General features: G+C 40.4%; 1 protein-coding gene and 1 long non-coding RNA gene across 3 annotated transcripts in view; one reads left to right on the top strand and one right to left on the bottom strand.

Moving 5' to 3' along the window:
* LOC122642694 overlaps positions 1-9,773 on the top strand; it is a 19,142-nt gene extending 9,369 nt beyond the window's left edge. The window contains exon 3 of the long non-coding RNA XR_006330082.1: positions 9,620-9,773. This is a non-coding gene — a long non-coding RNA (uncharacterized LOC122642694). The remainder of the gene's footprint in view (positions 1-9,619) is intronic.
* LOC122642693 (isocitrate dehydrogenase [NAD] regulatory subunit 1, mitochondrial-like) lies at positions 5,817-26,488 on the bottom strand. Of its 2 annotated transcripts, none has more exons than XM_043836249.1 (4): positions 25,891-26,488; positions 14,216-14,443; positions 6,873-6,951; positions 5,817-6,386 (listed from the first exon to the last, which is right to left on the bottom strand). In XM_043836249.1, exons 1-4 carry the CDS (start codon positions 26,437-26,439, stop codon positions 6,112-6,114), a joined length of 1,131 nt encoding a protein of 376 aa, XP_043692184.1. In that variant the 5' UTR covers positions 26,440-26,488; the 3' UTR covers positions 5,817-6,111. The 2 variants fall into 2 exon arrangements, with proteins under 2 accessions (XP_043692184.1, XP_043692183.1); XM_043836248.1 differs by having other exon boundaries at positions 14,216-14,455; positions 25,891-26,485.

Below are 26,488 nucleotides of genomic sequence, written 5' to 3'. Positions count from 1 at the left end.
GTACAGAATTGTGTTCCTTTTACATTTCAAAAAAAAAAAAATCATTTGCATAGGATTATGTTTTTCTTTTGCATTTCAGATTATGTTTGCATAGGACTGTGTTCCCCTTTACATCTCAAAAAAAGAAATCTTTTGCATAGAATTGTGTTTTACTTTTGCATTTCAAATTATGTTTGCATAGAACTGTATTTTCCTTTGCAACTCAAAAAAAACAAAATCATTTGTATAGGATTGTGTAATTTCTTTTGTATATCATAATATATTTTGCATAGGAATATGTTTCCCTTAGCATAAAAAATTCATCATTTGCATAGGATTGCGTTTCTTAAGCCTCTGATCTCCATCACCGTAGTACTAACATACTACTTGACTTCCAATGGTATACATTATGGATCCTTTTTTCCATTTCCATTATGGGTTTATTATCTACATAGGATTTCATCTTCCTTTGTACTTTCTCATACTCTGATTATAACAACACTATTTGAAAGGCCAATTTACCAACAAGTCTTCTAGATTGGCCAAAACCATACCATTTTCTCGGATTGACCGAAGGGTATCTTTTCAAATATCTTTATCTTGGATCAATCGAAGGGTGCCTTTCCATATACCATTTTCTTGGATTAATTAAGGGTGTCTTTTCATATACCATTTTCTTGGATCAATTGAAGGGTTTCTTTCCATATACCATTTTCTTGGATCGATAAGGGTGGCTTTTCATATACCATTTGCTTGGATCGATCAAGGGTGTCTTTCCATATACCATATTTTTGGATCAACCGAAGGGTGTCCTTCCAAATACCATTTTTTTGGACTGGTCGAAGGGTATCTTTCCAAATATCTTTATCTCGGATCGACCGAAGGTTATCTTTCAACGTGCCGTTTTCTTAGATCGACTGAAGGGTGTCTTTCCAAAATATCTTTTTCTCAGATTGTCCAAAGGGTGTCGCTCTTCTTACTGAATGAACAAAAATGCCTTAAATACCTGAGGCTGAAATGGTAAAACCCGATGAAAGTACTACTGCCCGACACTATCAAGACAAGGAAGCCTATGATGCTTCATTTAAAAAGGAATTTAGTGCATACTTTATTATGCTAAACTGCATGCACGATGATCTAATTGGCCAATATGAAAAATATGAGACTGTCAAGTCCATGTGGGACCAAGTTAAGTTAAACCATGGTGGTGCATCAATTATAAGGTTAAGGGCAACGACCTTAAAGTTTATGATGTACCGTAAATCCCTAAGCACAAATGAAATTAGTTTTCACATATAACGACGGTGTCAAGACTTTTAATGACATTGCCTCCCATGTGGAACTAGAGGCGGAGCACCAAGAGACGACCCATTCTCAAGCCCTTGTCGCCCAAGCGGGGCAGCGCAAGACATCTGAGTCTAAGCGTAAAAGACAAAGGAAAGTAAGGAATCAGGGACAAGCACATAATCAGGTACCAAGTGGAGACAAATCCGCCAAGCGCAAATATGGCAAGCGTAGCGGAAAAAAAGATTTATCCAAAGTCAAATGCTATAACTACCAGAAGATGAGGTACTTCGCTCGTGATTGCACTGAGCCAAAGAAGGTATCATTTCTTTCCCACTCTCCTTGTACTTTTGTATGTACACATGTTTTGGTTGTTCATATCCAATCTGACTAGATTGTGGATACATGAGCAATAAGACACATAGCTCGTGATCGAGGGGGATTTGTAGATTATAGGAAGGTTCCGGATGGCTCTCAAAACATCTACATGGGAAATGGCACAAGTGAAGCAGTTCGAGGAGTTGATACTTATCAACTCACTTTGTGCACTGGAAGTCCAACATAATCTACTTTCAGTTTCAGCACTTTTATTTTTGGGATATTCATTTTCTTTTTATGGTGGTTTGATGGAGATACATTTGGATGGTAGTTTTTTTGGACAATGTTTGTTTGAGAATGATTTTATTAAATTAGATTTAATAAGTCTTGTTGTTTCTTCTTCATCTTTTGTGATTAATACTGATAATAACTCGGAATCAATTGCATGGCATGCTAGACTAGGACACATAGGTCGTGACAGAATGATCAGATTAGCTAGAGAAGACCTTCTTGACTTACTCGCTAAAGTCAACCTATCGACATGTGAGCCCTATTTAGCTAATAAGGCCCATCAGAAGCCTTTTGGAAAGGTAATCTGAGCTACTCAGACCCTAGAGCTTGTCCATTCAGACATCTGCGGACCAATGAATGTGAAGGCATGCCATGGTGCTTCTTATTTTCTTACCTTTATTAACGATTATTCGCAATATGATTATGTCTACTCGATCACTCACTGCTACGAGGCATTAGATTGCTTCAAACGCTTTGTAGCAGATGTTGAAAATAAAAATTACAAGAGTTTAAAAACTCTACGCACTGACCGAGGATGTGAATATCTTTGTTAGATCAGTTTAAAGAATTATATGAGAAAAAAGAATCACTAGGCAATTGACTATTCCTTACACCCCACAACAAAATGGTGTAGTGGAACGAAGGAATAGAACCCTTTTAGATATGGTTAGGTTGATGATGGGGCAGGACAACCTCCCAATATCTTTCTGGGGGATGCTCTTATAATCGTTGCCTACATCCTTAACCGAGTGCCATCACAATCAGTTCCTTCCCCTCCCTATGAATTGTGAAAATATGCAAAGCCCACTTTGGGGCATCTGCGACCATGGGGGTTTGCTGGTTATATTCACAGTACCTCCCATATGTTTGGGAAACTTGGACTTTGAGCTAAAAAGAGCATCTTTATAAGATACTTTGATAGATCAAAAGGCTACGTCATGTATGGTGAACATCAAGATGGAGGAATTACAGAAATCGAGTCACATGATGTAGATTTTCTTGAGACCGATTTCCCTAGTATTAAAGACACAAGCAGAGATCTTGACCTCTTTGAGATAGAGACTGATGAAAGCGTCTCACCTAGTCTTGGCAAATGTGGAGAATTAATAACTCATCTAGTTATCGCCAAAGAGGGTGAGAGTGATCATCAGTCTAGTGGAGTACGCCACCTAGTGAAAGCGCACAACCCGAAACTAAGGATCCTTTTGCGTGCAGAAGCGCACGTGGACGCGTTCCTTGTCGTCATTTTGAGATTGAAGGGGACGTTCTCATTTGTGTTCCAAGGGATGAGGATGAGCCAGCTTCGGTAAGAGAGGTGCTCTCCTCCACCTAAGGAAATGTGGCAAGTTACTATTGAAAATTAGTTGAATTCTATGAGTAAGAACCAAGTCTAGGAGTTAGTTGACCTTCCGCTGGGCATAAAGCCATCGGGAACAGGTGGGTCCTAAAGGTCAAATGCAAAGTAAATGGTTCAATTGACAAGTATAAAACATGCCTTGTGGAAAAGGGATAGATCCGAAGAGAGGGTGTAGACTATGATGAGACACTCTCCCCTGTGGTGAGAATGGCCTATATTCACCTCATTCTAACCATTGTAGCAAAATTGGATTTGAAACTCTACCAAATGGACGGTAAAACTGTTTTTCTCAGTGGAGAACTAGATGAGGAGATCTTTGTGGCTCAACTAATGGGTTTTGAGGTCAAGGGACAAGAACGCAACGTATGTCGTTTCAAACGTTCCATCTATAGACTTAAACAATCGTCCAGGCAATGGTACATTAGATTTCATCATGCCATTACTTCTATTGGTTTTGAAATGATAGAAGAGGACCACTGCATGTATGTAAAATGGTCCAATGAAGGTTTCCTTATCCTATCATTGTATGTTGATGACATCCTATTGGTTGTGAATGACATTGAGTGGATTGTCCCCACTAAAGAATGGTGATTATCCTCTACTTTTCAGATGAAGGACATGGGTGAGGTTAACTTTGTGTTGGGCGTGAAGATTGTGAGGGACCGCACTAAGAAATTTCTTAGTTTGTTTCAAGAGACTTACATAAAGAAAGTCCTGGAGCGATTTCATATGAACAACTCGAAACCTATAGATACTCCAATAGACAAGGCATGCACTTTGAGCCAAGACCAGTGCCCTAAGACTGATGAAGAAAGAAACCAAATGTCCAAAGTACCCTATGCAGCCACAATAGCCAGTTTGATGTATGCAGTGATGTGCACGCATCCAGACATATGCTTTGTTGTTGGCATGGTTAGCTGTTATTAAATTAACTCAGGACCAGTTTATTGGGAAACTGTAAAAAGAATCCTTCGATACCTACATGGGACTATAGACATCTCGCTCACCTACAGTGGTTCAGACTTTAGACTGAGTGGCCATAGTGATTGTGCTAGTGACAAAGACAAGCGTAAATCCACCTCAGGGAATGCATTTATCCTAAGAGGCAGTACTGTTACTTGGAGTAGCAAGAAACAGACTTGCATCGCCCTATCCACGATAGAGTCGGAGTATGTCGTCGCATGTTCAAAAACAATTCAGGAAGTCGTTTGGCTCAGAAGATTCTTGCAGAGACTTAGTGTTTCTACTCACTCAGATGACGCTGTGCTTATATATTGTGACAGCAAAGCATTGCTGGCTTTTGCGAAAGTCCCAAGTTTCATGGTAGAACCAAAAATATTGACATACGATATCATTATATTTGAGACATGGTTGCACAAGGTGAAGTAGTCCTGAAGATAATCACCACTAGCAACATGCTGGTTGATCCTTTCACGAAGCCCGTTGCTAAAGATGTCTTCCTTGTTCACGTTAGGAACTTGGGATTGAATCGGATTTGATATGTAATTTACTTTGGGACACTTTCTTGGAAGGACATTTATTTGTATCTCTCTTTCCATATATATATGAGACATGTTTTCTTGAGCGATATTGTGTGTACACCTTTGTTTATTATTGTAAAGATGTCACCAAGCATTGAGTCGACCCACTCACACGGGTGACTCACCTTGGCGCTTGAGGGTAACGAGTAAGATGAGCCAATGAGCATTTGTGTTTCGCACATCTTAGTTAGAGCTAAGATTAGACCTTATTTGGTCCAATGCAGAGGAGACCACACTTCTACGTAGCCTACGTAAAACCATCCAATAGTTCATGCATGTTCAATTATTTGTTGCAGGTAACACCCAATCTTTATGATCGACATAGTCATGAGTACATTACATACAAGGGGTTAGCACTGCTCATTATGAGGGATCGAGTGTTGGATCTGGTGTAGTTGGATTTTTTTGGGTATTTCTGAGATTCTTTGTGAATGATGTGCTATGTTGGTTAGATGGAAGCTCGATACAGTCCTCCAACCCTATTTTATTTCGTGAGGTCGCACGCCCCATTTCCTGTATGATGAGCTACACGATTGAGAGAAATTTGGATGCATAGTTGAACTAGTGCACCCTGTATGGGCGAGTGGGAGATGTAAATAGGAACCAAGTCATGGACCCAGTTCATGGTACCCACCTGGGGCAGCCTGGCCCTATTCGCGAGGAGTGAGGGTGAGAGGGCCGATCACTTTAAGTAACTGACTCTCCCTCCTCTCCTTCCCACTCTGAGTACGACTCTGTTGGGTAGGGGACCTAGGGTGAGGTTATATAAACCCCCTCTTAAACCCTATGGCAACACACATTGAAATCAATTCTCTCTTTTCACTCTTGCTCTCGAAGTCTTCGTGTTCTCTATGGATTCCATCTGGTCCCAAGAATTTGTGGTGTGGAGATCTCTTTGGAGGAGCCTTTCAATGTATCCAGAGATTGTAGAAGATTGTTAGTGGTGCTCGTAATCAAAAGCTTGGTTCTTGATCTTTTCTGCTGTCTTCCCATATCCGTTCAGGTAAAATCCAAACTGTATATATTTGGATCATCAATCAATTGATTTAACACTTCCAAATGTATCAAAACAATAAATGAAATCCATCATACCTTCAAAATGCTATTTCAGCACTCTCCATGGCTCTTGATTTTATATAACAACACAACACAGCCTTATCCCAACTACATGGCTCTGATTTTATAAGGATTCAAATTATTTCAAAAAAGAGATTGCATTTGCTGAATCTTCACAGAAACTGGAAACCCCGACAATGACAAAGGAAAAGAAGGAATAAACTCTGAAACCTTGGTCTCAAGCCTGAAATGATGTTTGTTGGCAGGATTGAGAATGGAATCCTCTCAATCCAGAACTGCTACGACAGCATCCACTACCTCTTGCGTGGTGCTCTGTCCTCCAAGATCTTTTGTCCGATACCTGCCCTCAGAAATCACACGCTTCACGGCAGTCTCCAATCGATCAGCAAATGAGGGGAACTGCAGATGCCTCAGCATCATGGCTGATGACAGAAGCAGGGCCACTGGGTTGGCCTTCTTCTGCTTCACCAACTTCTCATTCCCCACGTTACCTGCTGAAGCGCCTTGCTCGAAGATAGCATGGTCAGCCCCAGCATTGCCTGCAAAACACCAAAATCAAAGAGTGTCTTGGTTAAGATGATGGAAGAATTTAAAAACCAGGATAATAATTTTTTTCATTATTTTTATGTAAATTCCCTCCACATGCACAAGGATGAACAAAAGGTACTAACAAAATCAAATCAGCAGTCCCTTTGTGCATGAAATAAATGTCCACGATAAATATGTCAAGCTGTCAAACTCAATAAAGTAAGATTTGTTTTGCTAGAGATAGGGTATGTCAATTGCTTCAAAATCGTTTTATTTGGCAACTTAGAACTAAAAACTAAAATAAATAATACACAGTTTTGTGTAGTTAATAATCGAGCACAATAAAACAAGTCCAGAAGTACCTACCCACAAGTAACTACAGATGATAGCTTCCAAAATCACAGTAGGTAAAGAAGTGAGCATGAGGAAGAATCAAAGAAACAAAAAGAAAAAAACAATAAGGAACAAGGAGTGGGTCAAGTATTTTATCAGCCTACCCCCAGGCATGACACCAGTGCCTCCAGCTATACCCGCTGCTGTATTTGCCACTAGGTTACCATAAAGATTGGGTGTTACCTGCAACAAATAATTGAACATGCATGAACAAATGTTAAAGAGTTGGATAATATGACCAATAACATAAAAAGAGAGCTACTGAGTTAGCATTAAACAGAACCCCAATTTAGCAGCCTTTACCTATATAAACCAATCTGAATTGTCGCATTGGCATGAAATGATACAAGTCAATATGCATGAATTGCAGATCAAGAACTTAAAAGTAGAGCTACGGAAGCCCTAATTTACAGGCATTACATACCATACACCAATTCCAGTTCAATTGGCATGCTCATACTTGACAAACCTCTTACAAATAAGTTAACACTAGAGATTATCCTTCTATTGATTTATTATCCTTCAATTGATTTATTATCCTTCCTAATTATTTTTTGCAAGAATACTGTCCTTTCTAATATGCTTGTTAAATATTTGTAACCAGAAACTACCACTAGCCGCATCATTATGAAGCACTGGATGGGTCCCTCACTGCCTCAAGTTTGTTAATGGCTTGAAATGGTCATGGTCTAAGTTTCATTAGTGACTTCAACGATCCAAAGTGGTAAATATGGAACTTCGATTGTTTAAGCCATTAATGACTTACAAGAAATAAGGTTCATAAAAGGCCGGCCATACTATCCAACTTCGATTGTTTGAGCCATTAATGACAAGAATTAATGATTCATAAAATGCCAGCCATACCATCCAACATATGCTGAGAGGTAAACAAATAACAATTTCTAAATCAGATAAATAGAGGAAGCAGTCATTTTTTCTGAATACTTCACAAAGAGAGAAGCCACAGAAAAATAGATTTTCACCCTAGAAGCAACTCAGCATGCTGATTCCCAGGGCTGAGCCAGGACATTATTTCTCGAGGTGACAAAACTATACCTCCTTTATAATGGAAGTTACCACGGTATTAGTATCCCATTAGAAAGAGCGTCCCCAGTACAAGAGTCTCCCGCCACTTGCAGGATCTAGGAAGGGGTCATAATGTATGCAGCCTTAACCCCCACTTGGCAGAGAGGCTTTTCCCGACTCAAACCCACAACCACTAGGTCGCAATGGAGCAACCTTACCGTTGCACCAAGGTCCGCCCTCATGGTATTATAATCGCATTAATGATAACAAAATCAAAGACATTCTTTTGATGTTTAACTACTATATAAAGTACTAAAATAAATTAGCGTATTGAATTGTTTAACTTAAACATATCAACTAGATTTCACATAATCCTTTTTTAATTTCCAGTTCTTGCTTTCTGAACCCTTCTTTGTTTTCTGAAAATAGGATTTGGCTCAGGATTGCCCATTTTTACTTCCAGGGTTTCTCTGAATTTGAAAGTTTTCACTTAGTAGGTTTCCATACCAAGGCTCAATCCAATCAAGTCCGTAGCGTCTACCAATTTCGCCATATCCCCCTTTGTTTTGAGGTTAGGATCTTATTGTGATGCCATCCCCAGCCATAGACCCCCTGTTACTGGATCTAATCCTCCACGAAAAGTAAGAAATTCCGCATATTTTGACCAATTTAAGGTGAAAAATGGGATTGCTTCCTCAGCAAAACTGGGACAAAGTTGAGCCAGAAGATCCCGATTCAAGATAAATTCATGAGGAAGTGGGATTTCTTTAGGATCTACTCCAGCGTCTAGAAATTGGTTGATCGGTAAAGATACATGTACTTGGTGTCCCGCCCAAGAAAGAGAGTACATTGAATGTACAGAAATGGCTATAACAGAGTTTTTGTTATTCGTATTAACAGCTACTCTAGGAGGAATGTTTTTATGTGGTGCTAAAGATTTAATAACTATCTTTGTAGCTCCAGAGTGTTTCAGTTTATGCTCCTACCTATTATCTGGATATACCAAGAGAGATGTACGGTCTAATGAGGCTACTACGAAATATTTACTCATGGGTGGGGCAAGCTCTTCTATTCTGGTTCTTGGTTTTCTTGGCTATAATGGTTCATCTGGGGGAGAGATCGAGAGCTAGCTGGTTCTCCCCGAAATGCGCTGAGGCGCAGCAGTTGACTGGACATCTAGGGGTAAAGCACTGTTTCGGTGTGGGCCACAAGAGCGGTACCAAATGAGGCAAACTCTGAATACTAGATATGACCCCCCCAAAAAAGGGGTCAAGGTCGGCCAGTGAGACGATGGGGGATAAGCTTCATCGTCAAGAGGGCACACAGCCCGGTTAAAAAAAACAATCCTTATTCTGATTGAATTGGTTTGCTTTGGGATGGAAGGATTCGAACCTCAAAGTAGCTGGACCAAAACCCGATGCCTTACCGCTTGGCCACGCCTCATTTCGATTTCTATTCGACACTAATAAACATTAATATCGATGTTGGTTGACATAAGAAATAAATAAGTCGAAATCTTTCATGACCTTATTGGCTTGACCGGACCGGGAAAAAATAAATTACCCTATTTATATTTTATATGATTTATATAATACGTTTATGCTCCTAATTGAATTAAATTCTAATGGGTGTGAATTGATGTAGATACACTTAGATGTATATACTGTTATTGGACAAATTCCATTCTATATCCGAATCTGAAAGACGAAATTTGATGTTTTGAACTCATCACGGTATATGAATCAATTTTCAATTCAAATTAAGACGTGATTCTCACCAATCAATAGCTAGGATTTTTAGTTATTGACCAAGCAAAATGAAAGAGAAGTAAACATGTTAGTAACTGAACCTTCTTCAAAAAGGTCTAAACGGTAAGCTACATAAGCAATATATTGATTTTCTCCTCCAGCAACCGGATCAATGTGGTAGCATCGTCCTTTGTAACGATCAAGGCTGGTAAGTCCATCGGTCCACACAGTTGTTCATGTTTTGATGAAGGGGAATGGAGATACACAGCCTTGAAGTTGTAGCAGGAATCATGCATCAGTCCCACTCGAATGAGTGCAGCAGAAACAGCAACAGCCTTGATGTTGGATGGAAAGTAGTAGCAGCCTTTGAGTGTTCTTCACAGTGGTTGCAGCAACACAACAGGGGATCGGTTGCGATGGAGGAGAAAATAGAGAAGAGAAGGGGGTAGGGGATGGCTTTCTCAGCCTGGGTCTCTCACCCACAGCTACCCCAGCTGTTGAAACAAGGATATTCTCCCATAAACGATGGCAACATGGCCTGAAAATTCTATTCTCCAAAATCTGTTCCTTCCTTATAATAAGGGACCTATTAATAGCTTAGGTTAGCTTACAATAAAAATATAAACTAATCTGAAAATAGCAAGTAGGGAAATAGAAACTACTAAAACCTAACTAAAATAGAAGGTAACTAAATTTAAAAACTACTAGGCTTCATAACTCAGCCTTCTAAAACAAACAAGGACACTAAAATAGAAACTAAATAAATTAGCAACTAGGCAGTTGGAGATGATCTGTCAAAATCGTGGCCAACAAAGGCCTCTTCTAGAAGGCCAGCTGGCTGGCTCGAGCTGGTCTTCTTGGCTGGTTCAAACTGGCCCAAGCTGGTCCACATGAGGCTGACAAGAACTACCTTGGTTCTTCTTCTGTTTCTTCTTCTAGCCAGAATCTACATCACTTCAAGGAGCTGCAAGAATACTTGTTTGGACAGAAATTTGACATCCATCACACAAAGCTTATCCCTTAACTTAATAAAACTTGAGATCGAGTTCTTTTAAGTGGGGGAGAGTTGATGTAGATCGAAGCATGATGCAAATTCAAGGGAGTTACTGTTCATGTGAACAGTGATGTGGGGCCCATTCTGGCCATTAGAAGGAGGTAATTCAGCATATAGTTACAACCTTGCATGGGAAATAAAGTGGAGATTTTCTGGAGCAGTTTCTCCTTGAGGAAGAAGACTTCTAGAAGATCTTGTGGGCCCAGGGACAGATTGCGTGGAGGAAGAATATTGCTGAGATTTTCGCAGAATACCACCTACTTTCTAATTTGGTTAGTTTCTATATTCCTTTCCACCTTCTAATTTGATTAGTTTCGATTTTCCTTTATTATGATTCATGTAACAGTATTATTTAGAGTTACTTTCAAATTTCAGATTTCAGTAGTAAGTAAGATTACTTTTTATTTTGGCTGTATCTAGAAGATTTATCTCTTCCACGCATGGAGAGTTAAGTGGTAACTGATTTACCTTATTATAAATAAAGGCAGGAGGCTATATTCAGCAGCCAATGATTTTATGAATGAAGAAATAGTTGCTTTGCTCAATGAAAATCTGTGAGAGTGAGGTGAGAGATCAGTGTGTGAGATATCCTTGGCTGTGATAGCCTTCTCCCTTCTTCCCCTTCCTCTTCTCCAGTCGATACCTCTCTTCTCCCCTATTCTGTTTTTTTATTTCCCTGCAAATCTGAGAGCAACCGACACTCTAAACCACAGCAGGAATTCTATATTTTAACAGAAGATATCCTACGGAGTTGCTGCAACATATTGCTGATTGAAGGAGGTCTCATCCAATACCTGCGATTCTGTGTTTCTTCAAGGATCCTGCGGCAACATTGACTCCACTGATCTGAGTATCTAACCATCAGCTATTGCTGATACTTAGATACTTGAATCCTGACATACAACCATCCCTTCGATCCTGATATGGAGTAGATCTGATGGCTGGTTTTGTCTCTACACAGTTACCATCTAATTCTGAAACCTACCTTCTATTTTCATGTCATGGTGATATTTCAGCATCTAGCCATTTCAAGGAGCTATTCACCCCTTTGAGACCCAAACTCAATGGAACTGTAAGGCCCATCCAGTGTGTGTAACTACTGTTTCTAAATTTGGGTGAGTTGTGGTTGTTTGACCTTGTTCCAGACCTATGATAGTATCGTTACTGCTGCTGATTATTGCTCTCTTTGGTTGGGGTTACTCAATACCCTTGTTAGGTGTTGTTGGGGATATAAGGGTGATTTTAATCCGTCGTTACTTGCGGATTAGTACAAGTTCATATACTGTTATTAAGTCTGAGAACAGTGTCTGTTTTGGTTTATATTTGTGATCCTGCCTGGGGTTAGATTGTTGAATCCTAGCTCTACATTAAATGTGAAGTGTCGACATCGACTGAGGGTCGATCCATGCCCAGTCAACAGTGACTGAGGCCCATCAAAGGTCAAACAAAGGCCTTTAGCCGTCGACATGGATATTTCTCAGGTCAATGCTCACTGAGAGCTGTCCATGTCAATTGAGGATCGACTACCTCTCTGTCAACGTCAACTAAGAGATATTGACAGTCAACTAGAGGCTATTCAAGGTAGACTGAAGGCACACGTGGCCCTTTTGCCTTCAAATCATTAAAGGGTATTTAAGAGGGTTGTTGGGCCTACAAAAAGTGTGAGAACATATTCCCACTCAAGAGAAGGAAGAGAGGAAAGACTCCAAAGAGAAGAAACCCTAAAAGACTACCTTCAAGTCATCCATTGGAGATATATTGCATCAATTCGGGAAGGATCCCTCAAGTCTATTGAGAGTCCATCAAGGGTTGTGAAGAGAAGAGAAGAGAAAATCCACACAACAAACCTAGGGTTTGTGATGAAGACACAAGGACAAGAAAGGTTTTTCTTGCTCAAGAACATTGGTTGAAGCCCTATTCTTGTGGAGTTAAAGCTTGTGAGTGGGTCTGAAATATTACCTAAAAACAGCGCTTCTGCAGCTATATAAGAGAACACTAATTTCAGAAAATCAGAGCAGCCGATGGTCCTAATATTGGGATCGAGTGTTCCTCTATATGGACTCAATATGTCCTCAAAAGAATAGTAACATCACCTGGCTGGATGAGAAATAATTTCAGATCTCGAGTGAGTGAAGAAAAATTCCAGAAATGGAATCTGCAACCATTATATGCAAGAAGGCTGATGTCTGGATCAATAAATCCTCATGAGTAGCAGCACATAAGATGTAGAGTGCCCTAGTTTATATTTGTATCACCAATTCATCATTAACTAGGGCAAAGAACAATATGTAGACAGCAAAAGGTGCTGCAACCAGAACCGAGAGTAGCCTTTGAATAGACTATCAAAACAGCTGTTGAGTGGAGGTGATTACTAGTTATCTGAGCTCTAATACCATGTAACAATATCAGAATATAAAACCAGTAACCACAGCGAAGAAAAGAGAGAGAGAGAGAGAGGAGACTGTAGGAGAAAACTCACAGCCGATACAGCCCCCTCTCCACTATTGTATTATATTTATAATCACAAATGCAAGAGAGAAAGGAAGCGGGTCGTCGCTTGGTGCGATGGCAAGGTCTCGTTACCGCCAGCACAGTGGCGCGGGTTTGAGTCCTGGGAATCAGCCTCTCTGCGAAGGGGGTAAGGCTGCCTACCATCTACCTCTCCCAGACCCAGCGAAACACGGGAGCCTTGTGCACTGGGTACGGCCCTTTTTTACAAGAGAGAAAGGACTGACTCAGTCCTTGCGATAAACTAGAAGTCTAAAACAGAAACCCAACTAAACTAGGAAAGTAACAAAGTATTTAGTATTCTAGTCTAGATAGGAAAGAAGGAAACAAATAAACTAAAACACTACTGCAAGAAGACTTTCCATGATAGGACGACTCCCCCTATCGTGCATACATCAATAACACCCATGGTTTAACAATTCTGATTTCTATGGTACTGATAGTGAATCCATCAGAAGCTTTAAATTCCCAATCTAAAACTTTAGGGCCCTTACTCAAAGAACATTCTAAAACTGTCCTAAAAAACAGACTTCAAAATGACACTTTCCATGGCTTTTTAATCTTCATTCTAATAGATGTCTCGTTAAAAGTCAGAAACCTCAGCCATTTACCAAGGAGAACATATACCACTCCTGTTCCATTAAATAGTCAAAAGGAAAACACAAGTTCCATGTTTGTTTTTTAATCTTTGTTTCCAAATCCTCCATGAATTATGATTTTATTTGTGTCAGCAGGTGGACAGAAGTTCTATTGAGATTCTAGAAAAAGTAGACCAATTGAATAATGGCACTAGAGTCCCTTTTCAATCCCAAGACTCCAATACCTTCCAGTTATATTTCCTAAGAAAAAAAATAAAAAACAATTTTTCAGAACAAATTTTTTGCTGCACCATTTGTCAATTAATTGCTCGAAAAGAGAGCATAACATTACCTTAGACTACAGAATGCCAACAACAGCGCATGGATTCAAAAAATATGAATGGGGAAATTGCATCACAACATTTCATTATCAAAAAGAGAAATCATAAAACTAGAAATAAGTCATAAAAGAATCAATATGGCCAGAAAACTAGAGAAAGGATAAAAATAATTTAGACTATTAAATCACATACCATGACATCAAACTGCTCTGGCTTTGAGACAAGTTGCATGCAGCAGTTGTCCACAATAATCTCGTTATACTTAATTCCAGGATATTTTGTTGCTATCTCACGACAAGATTCTAAGAATAGACCATCTGCAAGTTTCATAATGTTGGCTTTGTGCACAGCAGTCACTTTCTTCCGGTTGTTTAAGTATGCGTACTCAAAGGCATATTTGGCAATCCGTTCTGAGCAAAACTTTGTAATCACCTAGCAACAGGTCTAGATGAGAAACAGGAAATACCAGACCATGCAGTTCTGCGTGAAACAAGACATAGGAAATTTGAAGAGGAAAGATTTTATTAAGAACTGAAATGGAGACCAATTACATAACACAGATCCCACCTCAAAATGTACGTCAAGTCGGTCAAGAACAAAGCAAGGATCAGCAACCTTGTAATGCAATCCAATTGGCAGTTAAAGAGTAAACCGTCTCTTTATGTACCATGCAGAAAATGAAAGGATCTTCATAAGGTTTTCCTTGCTGAATCTTATTCTTATTTATAAATTCATGTTATAAAAAGTGGATCACAGTAGCACTCAGGAGCCCCATAAGCATTACAAACTAACCATATTGTAAGTTACTTTTCTTATTGATGCTTCACTTCCACCATGTTGGGTTTTTCCTCTTCCAAAATTAAAAGATGGAAATGAAAATGATCCAAGATTTGACCTGATTCTTTGATAGAATAAAGTTGTCAAACAAGTTTCAGAAGGCTATGTGCTTTCATACAAAAAATTGTTTACAAAATTATAAAATTCTCCAAACTACAATAAATGCATCTTAAATCAAGCTATTACGTAGAGGAATATACTGTTTAGACATTGTATTTTGTAGTACGTTTTGGTGATAACTTGTTTGTATTTGGTGAAAAAGTTTATACTTCAATAGATATCCAATGCATCTTCTCCATGCACAAAGCAACATAAGGATTAAGCCCAAGCAAATGGAAGTGAGTCATCGAGCCAAAGCTTCAAAGGCAAATCATAAGAACATTCAACAGTAAAAAATGATCCACAAGCTTGGACGACAAGTTACATGAAGTGATGGAATCATAGAAGCATCCAATGGAAGATCAAGCTTCAAGTGAACACTTAATGAGCCGAAATGCCTTGAAAGCAATACTTGGTTAAGGACACCTTCAATGGTTGTTACATTGTTCCACATCGGTGTAAGCACTTAGGCTTAGTTTCATATTTGTAAATCTTAAGTTGTAAGATTCTCACTCTAACGCTCATGGACTCAATTAATAAGTCACCCATGTTTGACTAACGATTTTACTATAAGAATTGGTGACATTGGTATAATTAGACAGGCTTGATGACTGACAAGAGTTGGTGATCAACTGGCTATGGTCATAGTAATCAGTCTGGCCAAACGGTCGCCTGGAAGACCAGGCAGTCGACTGGGTCAGTCTACTGGCCTGAAGCCAGACAAAATTCCCCAAAAGTGAAGTTTTTGGCACTTTTGCTGAGACGATCGACCGGCTTTGCCAGGCGGTCGACTGGATGGACTTTCTTTACCAAAAATTATTTAATGTTCATTTAGCGGCTACTTTAGAGGGTGGACCTTGGTGCAACGGTTAGGTTTTTCCATTGTGACCAAGTGGTCACGGGTTCGAGTCTCTGGAAACAGCCTCTCTGTGAAGCAGGTGTAAGGCTGCGTACATTATGACCCTCCCCAGACCCCGCAGTGGCGGGAGCCTCGTGCACTGGGTACGCCCTTTATTTTTAGCTGCTACTTTCCAATCAAGGGAGACGACTGGTCCTGCTAGGCGGTCGAGCGTCTCTTCCCAGAATAGAGCTGTTAGAAGCTCTAACAGTCATATTTTTTACTGTTGGAAATGTTCTTTATTTGAGGAGAACATGGAAAAGATTCCTAAGAGGCTAAGACTTTTGAGCTTTATTTGTAGATCATAGTCTTGGGTTTTAGTGTGTTTGAGATTTTTTTTTTGTGAATAAAAAATTCATTACCGAAAGAAAGCAGGGAAAAGAGGGGGGGGGGGATATACAAAAGAGACCCTAGGAAGGGCTAGGGGAGAGGAGAAGAGAAACAGGTAAGCCCCAGGTAACAACAATATGCCTATTCCTTGGGGAGTCTACAATAGATCTATGGGGAAGCAAGTGAATCTTGGAGCTAACATCAAAAAAAGATGGCCTTCCAAATCATGTCAAGAGAGTGGGAATTGGAAGTCCATCTTCAAAGATTCTGCTCCATCCAAATGTGAGAAATAACAGCACCAAACACAAGCTTGCCAACAACATCACAAATAGTATTACCGGCATATCCATCCAAAGCCACTCCGTAGAGAAGGGTAAAGGTCTTCTACTACAGGGCTAGAAGGAGTCTAAAACTTTCTTCCAAACTGAGCAGGCAAAGGGGCAAGAGAAGAGAAGGTGGCCGATGTCCTCAATACCATTCCAACAAAGGATACAGGAGGGGGAGACAGAAAGGTGGCGATGAAGGAGGAAAGCTTGGGTGGGTACGCAATGGTTAAAGACTGTCCAGACAGTGAAACTGTGGCGGGGTATATGGCCTTTGAACCAAACCAATTTGTGCCAAGGGACAATAGGGCCAGTGTGCCTAACAAAGTTCTAGGTAGATCTGGAACTGAACAGGCCATTGTGGGAGGGGAGTCAAAGGCTCTTGTTAGAGGTGGAGGCATGGGGGGAGTAGGGGGGAAGGGAGGCCCAGACCGGGGAGAGACTCGGGGGAGGGGGAAGAGAGGAGGACCAAGAACCATGAGACATAATAGAGGAAATATTGGCATTTTTGGGATACCAAAGGAGTAAACCGTGTAGGCTCCTACAAAAGGGAGGAGAACACCAAAGGGGTGTCAGTGGTCAAGCCAGAGGGAGGTTGAATTCCCATCAGCAATCTTAGAGATGATAGCTTTGATGGCTAGTGGACAAAGGTGAAGGATTTTAAGCCAGACCCAAGAAGAGTCGGCATGAAAGGGAGCAGTCCATATTGACTCATATTTGAGAAGATAGGAGTAAACCCAATTGACCCAGATGGAGTCATGCTGAGTGAAGATTTTACATAGCAACTTGAGAATTCCAAAAATATTAGAATCACTGATTCTACAGATGCCAAGTCCAACCTCTCTTTTGGGAACGCAGATGGATTTCCCACCAAGGGGATGGAAAAATTTGGAGCATTCTTTTCCTTTCCAGAGGAAGGCACAAAATAGATATTCCATGGCTAGGATGGTAGATTTAGGAAGGTCATAAATGCCACACCAATAAATGTAGGAGGATTGGAGGGCTGATCTGATCAGTTCTAGCCTCCCCGCATAGGAAATGAGTTTTCCTTTCCAAAGTTGGCGCCTTCTGCGAATTAGGTTAAGCATGGGGGTGCAATGATGGCCAGTCAGCCTAGCGGGGATCGAAGGAGGATATTGTCCAATTACTTCTTCCCGAAATGAAAGCCAATTAGTGGGGGCTTATGAGGGAAGGGATAACCAACTGAAGACGGTTGGCCAAAATTTTGACGATTAATTTGTATAGAAGGTTGCAAAGAGATATTGGTCTAAAGTTGGAAAAGGAGGTGGCCCCTTCTTTTTTAGGGATGAGACAAAGAAAAGTGTGGTTAATCCTAAGGATCAAGCTAGGGTTGAAGAAGAAGCTACAAATAGCTCTGACAATGTCCTCCTTGATGATATCCCAACTAGCAAAGAAGAAACCTTTACTAAAGCCGTCAGGACCAGGGACATGATTGATCTTGCGGGAAAGGACAGCTTTGATGATTTTGTCCTCAGAGGGGATAGATTGGAGCATTTCAAGGAGAGAGGGTGGGGGGACAAATTTGTTGAGGAGACTGGGGGGAGGGGAGAGAGGGGAGAAAAGGGATGAGTAAAAGGAGACAGCTTCCGTCTTAATGTCGTGGACGAAGAGAAGAGGAGTGCCATCTCAAGCAAGGAGTATGGAGATGGAGTTAGAGTTTGTGCATGCTTTCAGGGAGCGGTGGAAATAGGCCGTATTTGAATCACCAAGCTCAAGCCATTTAATGCAAGATTTTTGGCAAAGAAAACTCTCTTCTTGGGAAGAGAGAGTAGATAGCTCATTGGAGAGTCTTTTCTCCTCTTCCACCAAGAGGGGATTGAGCATGTCGAATTGGAGGCGGGACTGGACAAGAGAGAGGCTAGAAGGGCACAAAGAAACTTAGGAAGAAATATTCCCAAAAGTAGAAGAGTTCCAAGCTTTAAGGGCTCCTTTGGTATTGAGAAGTTTAATCGCAAAGGAAAGGAGGGGAAGGGAGTAACAGTGGAAAGGCTTATTCCAAGCGACATCGACGATGGAGAGGAATTGAGAGTGGTTTGTCCACATGTCGAAGAATTCAAAAGGTTTAGGCCCGAAGGAGATATAAGGCCAGATGTGAGAAGGCATGGGTTATGGTCAGAGATGCAAAGGAGGAGAAAATTATCATGGGAATTGGGGAAAGAGGATAGCCAGGCTTCGTAGATGTGAGCACGGTCAATTTGCACGCAATTTGATCATTGCCTACATTGTGGTTGTGCCAGGTGTGAGGGGAGCCCGACCATCTTAAGTCATTTATGCCTAAATCTTCAAGACAATCATTAAAGGCATTGACTGTAGATATGTCAGGGGGTGACCACCTAGTTTTTCTTGGCTAAAATGGACGACATTGAAGTTGCCACAAACACACCAAGGTTGAGGACCAACCGTAGGTTTGATGGCAACAAGATCAGACCATAAGGCCAGCCTATCAATGGCACGGTTGTGGGCATAAACAATAGAGAGGAAGAAGGGAGAAGGGGAATTAGGGAGAGAAAGCTGGAGGTGGAAGAGTTGGGGAGAGAAGGAAATAGAGAAGTGAATTTGGTGGGGTCCCAAAAAAACCAAATATGACCATTAGGGGAATGGTCATAATTGGTGAGGATGGGCAATAAAGGAGGCGATGCAGGGAGCATTCCCAGGGGAGACACGAGCTCCTAGGAGATCACAAAAGGAGCAGTGGGAAGATTTGATAAGGGCCCTACTGTCAGCATGTTTTGATAGGGATTTAAGACCCCTTACATTCCAGATAAAATCGGTAAACAGGACAGGACAGGGAGATTAGTGCACTGATCGGGGGGGGGGGGAAGACTTTTGTACCTATGATGAATATAGACTATCCACTGGGGGGTCAACCTAGGGATGGGCAAGGTCGTCAGACCCACAGAGGAGGGGTGAAGGACCCTCGGGGAGGGAGAGATGTGGGGGTGTCTCGAGGGGGGGGGGACTCCACAGCCAAGGCCATACAAGGGGAGGGGGGATGGATGGGTTAGGATTCATGGGTTGAGTTAGCTGGGTGACCCGATTCAAGTTACAAGGGCCAAGGGGGAAGGGGTTGGTTAAAGAAGGATAGTCGGACTAGGTAGGGGGTGGTTCTGGATTAGAGATTGGGGGGTTGGGTTGGTTAGAGAAGGGATGGGTGAGGGGTTAGGATGAGCAGGCTAGGCCAGGGGGTTCAGTTCAAGTGGAGGGTTAAGGGGGTTCTCAAAAAGGGGATAAAGAAGATGTGACTAAATGGTTTAGAATTATTTAGTTGTTCTATGTCTTGTATATTTTTCTTTTGAGGCTTAATTTGTTTGTTCTCTTCTTCATTGTAAGAGTTGTGGGAGATTGGGTGTCTCCATAGTTGTAAGTCACAAGATGTGATTAAAGAAGTATGATTGCCACTATGTTAAGCAATCTAGTGTGATTGGTACTCAGAAAACTAATCGTGCGACGGTTTGATTGCTACCGGTTAAAGGAATTGAGAGAGAGAGTGGAAATCCAAAGACGAAGTATTTGGTAGTGGACGTAGATTGCAAGTTTGGCGCTAAACCACTCTAAATTCGTTGTGTCAACTCTCTCACCTTATCTCATCTTGTGATCCATCACCCTTTGTTTTCATCAATTGGGAAAGTTTTCACAATACAATTATTTACTTTTATATAGCCAACTCAAAACCTCCCTTTGGTTGCCACCAGTCCTACAATTGGTATCGAAGCAAAGTCCTCTTCACCAAGGATTTAACCATCCAAAGAGCAAATGGCAACCAGTTGAGAAGAAGAGATTGAGAGAAGATTGGCTTCTTTAGATTGACGGAGGCCACCTTTATTTATAGATAGGAGAAGGGATTACAAATAGGGAATGTTAGGTAAGGATGAGTTTCAATCCTTATCCAAACACACACACACATACAATGAATCTAGACACAAATGAATCGACACACATTAACACTCCCCCTCAAGTTTGTGCATATATATCTCTCATGCCCAACTTGCATACAATAGGATAAAACACCTTACAATGTAATCCCTTGTGAACACATCAGCTAATTGATACTCAGTGTGACAAACAGAATGTAAATTGAGCCTTGCTCAAGTTTCTCCTTGATGAAATGTCTATCAATCTCAATGTGCTTGATTCTATCATGCTGGAATGGATTATGAGCTATACTTATTGCAGCTTTGTTGTCAAGGTAGAGTCTCATAGGCTCTTCAACAGTCACCCCTAGATCACTAAGTAGTACCTTGAGCCACACCAGTTCAAAGACACCCTATGCCATTGTTGGGTACTCTATTTTTGCACTAGATCTAGATACCACTGGTTGCTTCTTGCTCTTCCAGGTAATCGAAGTTCCGAATTAACCAATTTGATCATTTCCTCCATACATCATTGTTGATCGTAAAACTTCCCTCTAGAATTTGCTTTAAGTTTTAGAGGAATACGTCTCTCACACAATACTCCAAAAGCACTCCTCCACTTTCTCCACCCTATTCTAATTCTTTGTGCAACATCATACTTTATTTATCCTTATTTATTTATGACTAAACCTAGGTACCTAAAATTTTCACTTTGTGCTATCTCCTTATCATCATTTTTTCACAACCCCACACTTAATCATATTGCTACTAAAGCTACACACCATACTCTGTTTTTGTTCTACTTATCTTAAAGCTTCTATATTTCAAAGTTGATTTCCATAATTCCGACTTCCCATTTATCACCAAAGATCTAATCTTGAATGTCTCTAGTCAGCTCATTTATGTTTATCGCAAACAAATACAGGATTAGAGTTGATCCTTGATGTAATCCAATTATGATTGGGAATTCACTACCCTACCTCCAATAGTTCTTACACTAGTCAATACACCATTATTCATATCTTTAACCTTGTCCAATGTTTACTCGAAAACCTTTTCTTCTCTAATACTTGCAAAATCATAAGAGTTTTCTAAGTCAATAAAGACCATATGGAGATCCTTCTTACTGTTTCTAAATCTTTCCATTAGTTTCCTAAAATAGCTTTCGTGGTTGATCTTCCTAGCTTAAAACTAAATTGGTTATCCGAAATATTAGTTTTTGTCTTACGCCAGTTTCTACTCTCTCCGATAATTTCATACTCATAAGTTCTATTCCTCTATAATTTTATTACAGCTTTGAATATTACCGTTACTTCAATAAATCAGAACCACAATGCTTATCCTCCTCCATTCATCTGGCATTTTTCTTGTGCTCATAATCATATTAAACACTTAGTTAGCCAAGTTATTCCACTAATGCCTATATGCTTCCACACCTCAATTCGAATACCATCTAGACCAATTGTTTTATCTATTTCATCTTTTTTAAAGCTTCCTTTACTTCAGACACCATGATTTTTTGCATATATATCTAAGATTTGTGGTTTCTTGCTAGTTATTACAACCTTCTAAAACACTATTACTTGTATTGTTTTAATTCAGTAAGTTGTAGAAATAGTTTTTTCATCTTTCTTTAATCTTCTCATCACTTAGTAATAGATTATCACATTCCCTTTAATGAAATATGGTTGAAATCTCCACTCTTCCTTTCCCTCATTTGACAAGTTTATAGTGTTGCACACAGTAAAGATGGCAATATCTGTCTGTTGGTTGTCATTGTTGTCAACACAGTGCATGTGTGTTGTTGAGTGTCAACATAGTACATCTTGATGTAGCACAGTGATAGTGGCAGCGTACAGTGTCAGTCCAGGGCAGTCACAGAGGTCAGGGCAGTTCAGCAGCATTCTGGATGAGTTGGCAAACATCTAGCAGTGCAGGCAGCGACTGGAAAATGTCCCAGCATCCTCAGCAGTTCTTATAGTGTTCACAATGGCAGTGACAATGTTAAAAGGGTTTGGCAATGTACACAGAAGTCCCACAAGGATTCGGAGTCATCCAGGGGTAATTCTATCATTTACAGGCATGGACAGCATTACAGGGGCATTTCTATAATTTTATAGAGTACAGATGGCCTATACAAAGGTATTTTGGTGATTATGTCAGTCACAGAGGTCAGTGGAGTGTTGACACAGCTCACAGGGATATTTTGGACATTGGCCGTGATGCTGGAGCATTCGGGCTTATGTGGCAGCATAGGACAGACACCTCACCTCAGTGTTTTACAGTGTTTAGTAACCGTGGAGGAAGATCATAAGCTTTTGGAATTGTGTTTTTATAGATTCACGCGAAGGCAGTGTGTTTGAGGGCAATTTCGGAAGTCCAGATGGCATAACTGAAGAAACATAGTTCTTCGAGTCTGTGGACCAATGCTTTTGGTTCCATGTCGTTTCAACATCAGACGGAAGAGATATATTGTTTCCGTGTAGTGTTGCAGTTTAGAAGCCTCTCTAAGGAGAGAGAATGTGAGGTGGGCCCCACATGCTGGTAGGCCCACGGTGCCACATGGCATGTCTAGGTAGCAACATGGCTGAGGTGGCAGCCTCGTGGCATGGGCAATAGGTGGCCAAGTGTTGGGTCATGCCCACAGTGGGTGCAACAGGGCCCAGCCCCCTACGTGCGCATGGCACATGGCCCATATCCCTTGGTTGAAACATGTCGTCAGGGTTAAATTACCTAAAACAACTAACAATGTAAACGATGCATGTAACAATCCATCCCCTCTAAAAATTGGTCTTGTCCTCAAGACCACTTGTTGGAAATTGAATTGCTTTGGCATCTAGATCCTTCCATGCTGCTTCAGCCGGTGGTTTGGGATGGAGAGATTCCTTGTCGCCATGCACTATACTGGGAGGTCACCTTCAATTGGATGTCTATAACTAATCAACTTCTTCAACGACGAGAAAATGAAAATTGGGTGAAAAGAAAATGTAAGGAATCCACCGATAGGGCCATGCCTGAGCTCTGATACTAGATGATACGTGCACGGTAGGGAGAGAGGAGAGATGATAAGAAAAAAGAGATAATAAGAAGAGAGAAAATGCAATTTAAAATAAAAGAGATAATATAGGCATAAGGGGTTTGCTTACAAACGAAGCAAGGGCATCTTAGCTTATTGGAACGTAGCCAACCTCCTCTCAAGATAACCTCTAGAGATAATTTAGGATTTCAAAGACTTCTTTCTACTTCGTCATTCATCAATACATACATGGATTATCCTAACTACCCACTCCTACAATTTCTCCTACAACTCATCCCACTTCTAATAACCACATATAACTAACAATGTAAGCCATGCATGTAACAAGAGCTCCAAAAGATATACCAGCCAGAAAATCACATTTCAACCCCATCACAAATTAATCTTGTCCAAAATCAAATTGAGGTTCTATTTCTCGAAAAATTATGGTTCAGCACTAATATCGATTTGAGGAGTTGCAATTGGAACTCAATGCCACTAACTTTCTGATATACCCCCCCCCCCCTTATCACCAAAGTGATTCCCACTCCTTATAATCTCCTAACCTCCTCCTGTTTCCCAGTGAGAGGCCCTTATGAGTATTAGACTGAATTTAATCTCTCTCAAACACCCTTCACACATATTTGTCTCTTGCTTGAAAAATAATATCAATTATATGGCTCACCTCAACAGCACCCTTGACTGCCTCTTTGACTGGCATTTGCATGAGGATCAGAATTCCTTGCTACTTCTCTATTACCTCCCTTTAGTTGAGGGTTCACCATCACTAGGTTTGAATCTCATCCACCAGCAACAGGCAATATTTGCAGACAAAATTGAAACTTCTTCCAAGGCTATGTTAGGATGTCAAGAAAAGAAAAAATTCAAAAAAACAAATGAATTTTAGGAGGGAGAGATAGACACATAAATCAATCATTGCATCATCATGATTTTTGTCTCATTATGTTTTTTGTTCTTTTCTTTTCTTTTCTTGGCATCCAGATTCCAGACATAGCCCAAAAGTTGATCTCCCCTTGCACCAAATTCTGTAGGCTTGTCAAACACCTTTTTTTTGTAAAGAGGCTTGTCAAACACCAGTAACTAGAAAAAATCCCCCTGAAACAACGCTCCTGGGCATCTAACTGGGATAGTCAGATGCAGCAGCAGTAGCATGCGTCACCACCATTGGGTATGGTTTGATTTCAAAAAATGGCCACTTAAATTTGTTTTAATTTTAGGGGCATTGCAATATCATGCGCCATCAGCATGAGAGTGCCTTTTTTTTAATTAGAAAGAGTCCTTTTGTCAAGTCCAAGGTTTAAAGCATCGGTATCGGGTATCGTATCGGAAGGTTGATTTTAAGAGACGTATCGTATCGTATCGAAGAGACGCAAGATACACATGGAAATGTTTAGGATACATGTGAAATACAATTTTGATGCATAAAACACTATAAATAAGTAATATGTAAAATATTGTTTATAAGAGATGTATCAAGTGTATCGATCAATATCAACCATATTGGGTCACGTATTGACCCTATACAATTGATACTTTTTTTAGGTATTGTATCGTGTCGTATCGTATCGGTACCCTAAAATTAAGATATGAATCGGTTAGTATCGGCGGATACGTTAACAGACTAAAAACCTTGGTCAAGTCAGAATCTTCTTTAATATCTGAAGTTCCTGAGGAGCATTTGGTCACTTCCTCAGTAACCATTTGACCAAGGGGTCTCTTTTAAAGTTGTAGAGGTAAAATTGTAATTTATGTCTTTCAAAGTTGATCTTTAAGAGGTCAATACATGTGAATCTTTCATTGTCTAAAGTAAGTTCTCTTTCCTACTTTATTCCAATGTCACAGAAAATGCAAGTTATTTTAGTCTTAGAAGAAGGTTTGTTTTAGGATAAGATTTAGTGATCTAGCTGTTCAAGAACTATATGACCAAGTTTCACCTTACTGGCTTCCTGTTAGTTTTCATATAATTAAAAAAAAAATCATGAAAGCAAGAGAGAAGAAACAATAAAAAAATGGATTGTATGGGCTAAAGAATAGAGAAAATTAAAACAAATTCTTCAATGGAAACCTCCATCTTCAAAATATCAAGATCTAAAACGACAGAAAACCAAGAAGATCAACTGCATGCCTTTCACATCCATCAGAGTTACCTCTTCTATGAGAAACTTGCAAGAGACACAATGACAAGATTGTTTGTGTGTGTGTTGGTAGTGGGCATTGGGCAACAATACAATAAGAAACTTCTTTACAAGAAAATACGGAGAAACACAGGATGAGATCCAATCATCCAAATGGATCAAGAAGAAACTAACACAACAGACCCAAGAGCCAAAAGGCCCAGGGGCCAGGGCCACCAGTTCTTCAACCAACAAAGAAAAAAATGGCACGACAGTACTCATGAATCACTCAATTACCGGATCAACAGTTACCATTCAAGAGACAAAACGAAATAGAAAATGGCCAAAGAAGAATACCTTAAGGCTCTCAACGACACCAGGAACAACCTCATGCTCAAGCCCTGAATATTCCCCTTCTGTGTTCTCCCGAATCACAACAATATCGACATTCTGATGCCTGGTTGGCAGCCCAGGAAGATTGAAACAATTCACAAGTGATGCATATAGATCAAGCTCCTTTCTTAGCTGAACGTTCAATGAGCTGACACCTCCACCAACTGGAGTGTCCAATCCACCCTTCAAACAAACCTTGTTCTTCTGTATTGAATCAATCACCTCCTGAGGAACCTTTGTCATGTCACCATGAACTTCAAATCTTTCAAAATACACTGGGGCGTGCATCGCTTCCATGACCTGCTCAACGGCACCAGTAACAAGAGGACCAATCCCATCTCCTGGGATTAAGGTAACAGCTCTTGGAGCACCATCACCTGGCCGGGGCATGTAGGTTACAGATCTCTTGAAGTCAAGACTCAACCCTACACCCGGAGCTGGAGGTACGGAAGAAGAGGAGGCTAGTGAGCATCCAAGGAGTCGCTTTAGAATCGTTAAATTTCTTCTTGCCATGGTAGAAATCTGTTCAAAATTTAGATTTTATATTAGTGTTGGAAAGCCA

The sequence above is a fragment of the Telopea speciosissima genome, chromosome 10, assembly GCF_018873765.1.
Source record: "Telopea speciosissima isolate NSW1024214 ecotype Mountain lineage chromosome 10, Tspe_v1, whole genome shotgun sequence".
Taxonomy (NCBI): Eukaryota; Viridiplantae; Streptophyta; class Magnoliopsida; order Proteales; family Proteaceae; genus Telopea; species Telopea speciosissima.
Note: the sequence above shows the minus strand (reverse complement) of the source record. Positions and strands in the feature narration are given on the sequence as shown.

Excerpts from the sequence above, each read along its gene's own strand:
- LOC122642693 (XM_043836248.1), bottom strand. The coding sequence starts at position 26,439 with ATGGCAAGAAGAAATTTAACGATTCTAAAGCGACTCCTTGGATGCTCA. Across the intron at positions 6,952-14,215 it reads CAGAGCAGTTTGATGTCATG|GTAACACCCAATCTTTATGG; the intron begins GTATGTGATTTA and ends TATTTGTTGCAG. Across the intron at positions 6,387-6,872 it reads CACTGGTGTCATGCCTGGGG|GCAATGCTGGGGCTGACCAT; the intron begins GTAGGCTGATAA and ends GGTGTTTTGCAG.